General features: G+C 36.8%; 1 protein-coding gene across 1 annotated transcript in view; it reads left to right on the forward strand.

Annotated features, from left to right (window-relative positions):
• The window catches only part of GUCY1B3 (guanylate cyclase 1, soluble, beta 3), a 44,029-nt gene that overhangs the window by 22,135 nt on the left and 18,475 nt on the right, over positions 1 to 3,419 (forward strand). Inside the window, exon 4 of the mRNA XM_011970531.1 lies at positions 1,917 to 2,114. Coding sequence (XP_011825921.1) covers positions 1,917 to 2,114 — 198 coding nt within the window. The remainder of the gene's footprint in view (positions 1 to 1,916; positions 2,115 to 3,419) is intronic.

Here is a 3,419-nt window from a genome sequence, read left to right on the forward strand (position 1 = left end):
TTTTTTCCCAGTAATCTCACTGGATTTTTCTGTTTTTCTAAATTGACCTCTTTGAGACATTTGGAATGAGAGCCATAGTTTAATTTTGGCGTACCTCCAGTACTTTTATTTTAGATATGTTCTTTTATGCCCATGACATTTTGAAACTGTTTTATTGCTGCTTTTTTTCTTCTCTTTAAAAATAATCACCAGTTGTGAATAGATTCCTACTTGCTTGGTGTATTTGTTTTTTATTGCTACCATAACAAGTGACCACAAACTTAAGTGCTTAACACAACACAAATTTATTACCCTATGGTTTTGTAAGTTTGAAGTCCATTGCAGGTCTTACTGGACTATATTCAGCATGCTGTGCTGGCGGGACTGTGTTTCTTTATGTTGGCCTTTGAGGATAATCATTTTTTTCCTCATCCAAGTATTGACAGAATTCAGTTCCATGCAGTTATAGGGCTGAGGACCCAGTTTCCTTGACTGTTAGCAGGCAGCTGCCCTAAAGTCCTGGAGACCTCTCTCCAGTCCTTCAACAGTCTCCTACGTCTCAGAATCGCTAGCATGGTGTTGAATCCTTCTTATACTCCCATCTCTTCGACCTTCTGTCATTGCACCTCTCTCTCTCACGATGTAGCAGGGAAAGCTTCTTGACTTTTAAGTGCACAGTCACTCATGTGACTAGGTTGGGCTCACCTGGATAATCCAGGATAATCTTCCCAACTAAGGTCCATAACCCTCATCACATCTGCAAAATCCCTTTCACCGTGCGATACAACACATTTGCAGGGATTAAGGCAAGGGAATCTTTCAGAGACAGTTGTTTTGCCAACTCATCTGAAATGTGCTAAGTGCTTTATATACATTTTTAAAGTTATCTCCATTTTGCCAGAAGAAATAAAGTCTCAGAAAAATTGGGTGAATTGGCTACCTTCCTACGAAGTGACAGTCATTATTTAAACCCATGTCTAAGTTTAATTGATCCTAAGTCATATTGCTTTTAATTCCTACACCATGCTGTGCTGTGTGTATATCCTACTATATATGTGCAGCACATACACACACACACACCCCAACATGTTATGAACTGAGTGTTACTTGAAAAATCATCTTGAGCCAAATAAAATGTATAGCTTACACCATATCTTCTAGTACTCTTTACACCAATTAGTTTTGTATATTAGTAATCTGAGACTCAGGGAAATGTGGCATCTTCCAAATTAATGGCAAGGCTACAAGAACAGAAAATATTTATTGGCCAATTTATTAGTTTTCCAAGACTTCCATTTCAAAATGTAGTTATTTCATAGATTAGCTATGAAACTCCACCTTGATGATAGCGTATTAAAGAACATGAAGAAATTACCTTGCTTTAGTTTCTGAAATAGATTTTTAATTTCTAACATATTAGAATAGTTAAACAGAAATCACAAAAGAATATGCCTATGTTTTATATGCTTGTAATTTGGGCATAGTTTGGTTCTTTGGAGTTGAAAATTAAGTTTTAGAACTGCAGTATAAACAGAAGGGAAACGTGTGAGTCCTTTGGGCATTTCCTGTTGTTGATCACAACACCTCTAAACAACTGCCCCAAGCTCTTGTAAATATGAGTATCTTTGCCTTAGCCATTAACTATGTTTTTTCTGTTTTGGCCATTTTTTTTAATCCCATTTGTTTATCTTTTCTTAAAATGTACTAACCATTCATAGCACAGATACTTTTCTTAATTCTACTATGTTAGTTTCATTTTCTCTGTGGCACTTGCTTTACTGATATCTTGGTGGAGTGAAGGATGTGCTGCTACATGTGCTGCTTTACTGATCTGCCCACTAGACTCCGATTTGACTCATTTTCATAACTTGCTTTCCCAGAGTCTGCTGTCATTGCGGAAGCATTGTTTATGGGTCTCCCTTTCTTCTTTGCTGCAGAACCTTGATGCTCTGCACGACCACCTTGCTACTATCTACCCAGGAATGCGTGCACCTTCCTTTAGGTGCACTGATGCAGAAAAGGGCAAAGGACTCATTCTGCACTACTACTCAGAGAGAGAAGGACTTCAGGATATTGTCATTGGAATCATCAAAACAGTGGCTCAACAAATCCATGGCACTGAAATAGACATGAAGGTAACAAACAGCAGTGGAGACTTCTGAACACAGATGACGTCTAAAAGTATTTTAAATGACACTCTTTAAATTTACCTGCAGTTATCACTGTTAGTGCTCTTCCCTGGAAGTATATAGAAGCCAAAACAGTGGAAAGACCAGCAGTCTTCTATATTTGGCCTGGGAGCGCATTATACAGGATATTTTTTCCTTCTGACAGCAGATTTTTCTTTCTAATTATATATTGTTCAAGGCTACAAGAAATTTACTTTGCATTCCCTGTGAACACACACCAGCTGGGAAGCAGAAGGCTATGTGACTGACTGAGCTGTGGGTTTCAGCATGTAAACTATCCATAATATGGATAGTCAAATTCTAAGGCAATCTAAAATTAAGTATTATTTTATAGAACATTATCTCCTTGTTGATTTTTGTCTGCCCTGAAATATAGTTAGAATGTCTGATTTTGTGAAAGAAAGTGTTTGCTTTTGTTTTTGTTTTTGTTTTTAATCAAGTTACTTGGTGAAAGAAGCCAGGTCTGGTACTTTAAAAATTATGCTGTTATTGATAATACACACTCTTAGTTTTAAGTGCTAATTTCAAGGCACTGATAGGGCAACCGCATCACAAAGAGAATCACTGTTTCTCTTTATCTCTGGCCCTTATAGTCTCTCCCAGTCAGGCTGCTTTTTATGTGTTCAACATATTCATTCCCAAGAATCAATTCTCAGTAGCCTTAAACTTGAGACCAAAGTGGGGAGATAGATACCTTTTTCCAACCTTTTTTTGTTTATAGAAAACCTAATAGACAATTCTTTCTTATAGATCATAGATATGTTGTAACACACTTGGGAAGTCTAAAACCCTTAAGTGGAGTACTATGCAAAATTAAAATAGTAACATTTAATTAAATTAGAAATGTATTCCACATATTTAACCTAGTAAGGTTATGTTAGAGTTCATGGTTTTCTTTCTTTCAGAAGTTGGTGTTAGTTCTTACATGGCACTTGTTGGTGATTCCCAAGTGCATAAATAATTTTTCTACAACCATTAGTAATGGTAAAAACCACAGTTACTTTTGCACCAACCTAACAGAAAGTAGGACTGCATATAACATGGCATTATCAAATGCAGACATTTAAAAATTAAAACCTTGGGTAAAGTATCACAATTCATCCATGATTGGGAATCTCACTGGTATTCAATCAAAAAAGTATATACCTCACATTTCCAATCTTTTGTTCTTGACATTAAACTAACACAGTATCGCCTGGGTGCAGTGGCTCATGCCTATAATCCCAGCACTTTAGGAGGCCAAGGCAGGGG

The sequence above is a fragment of the Mandrillus leucophaeus genome, unplaced genomic scaffold (assembly GCF_000951045.1).
Source record: "Mandrillus leucophaeus isolate KB7577 unplaced genomic scaffold, Mleu.le_1.0 Scaffold95, whole genome shotgun sequence".
Taxonomy (NCBI): Eukaryota; Metazoa; Chordata; class Mammalia; order Primates; family Cercopithecidae; genus Mandrillus; species Mandrillus leucophaeus.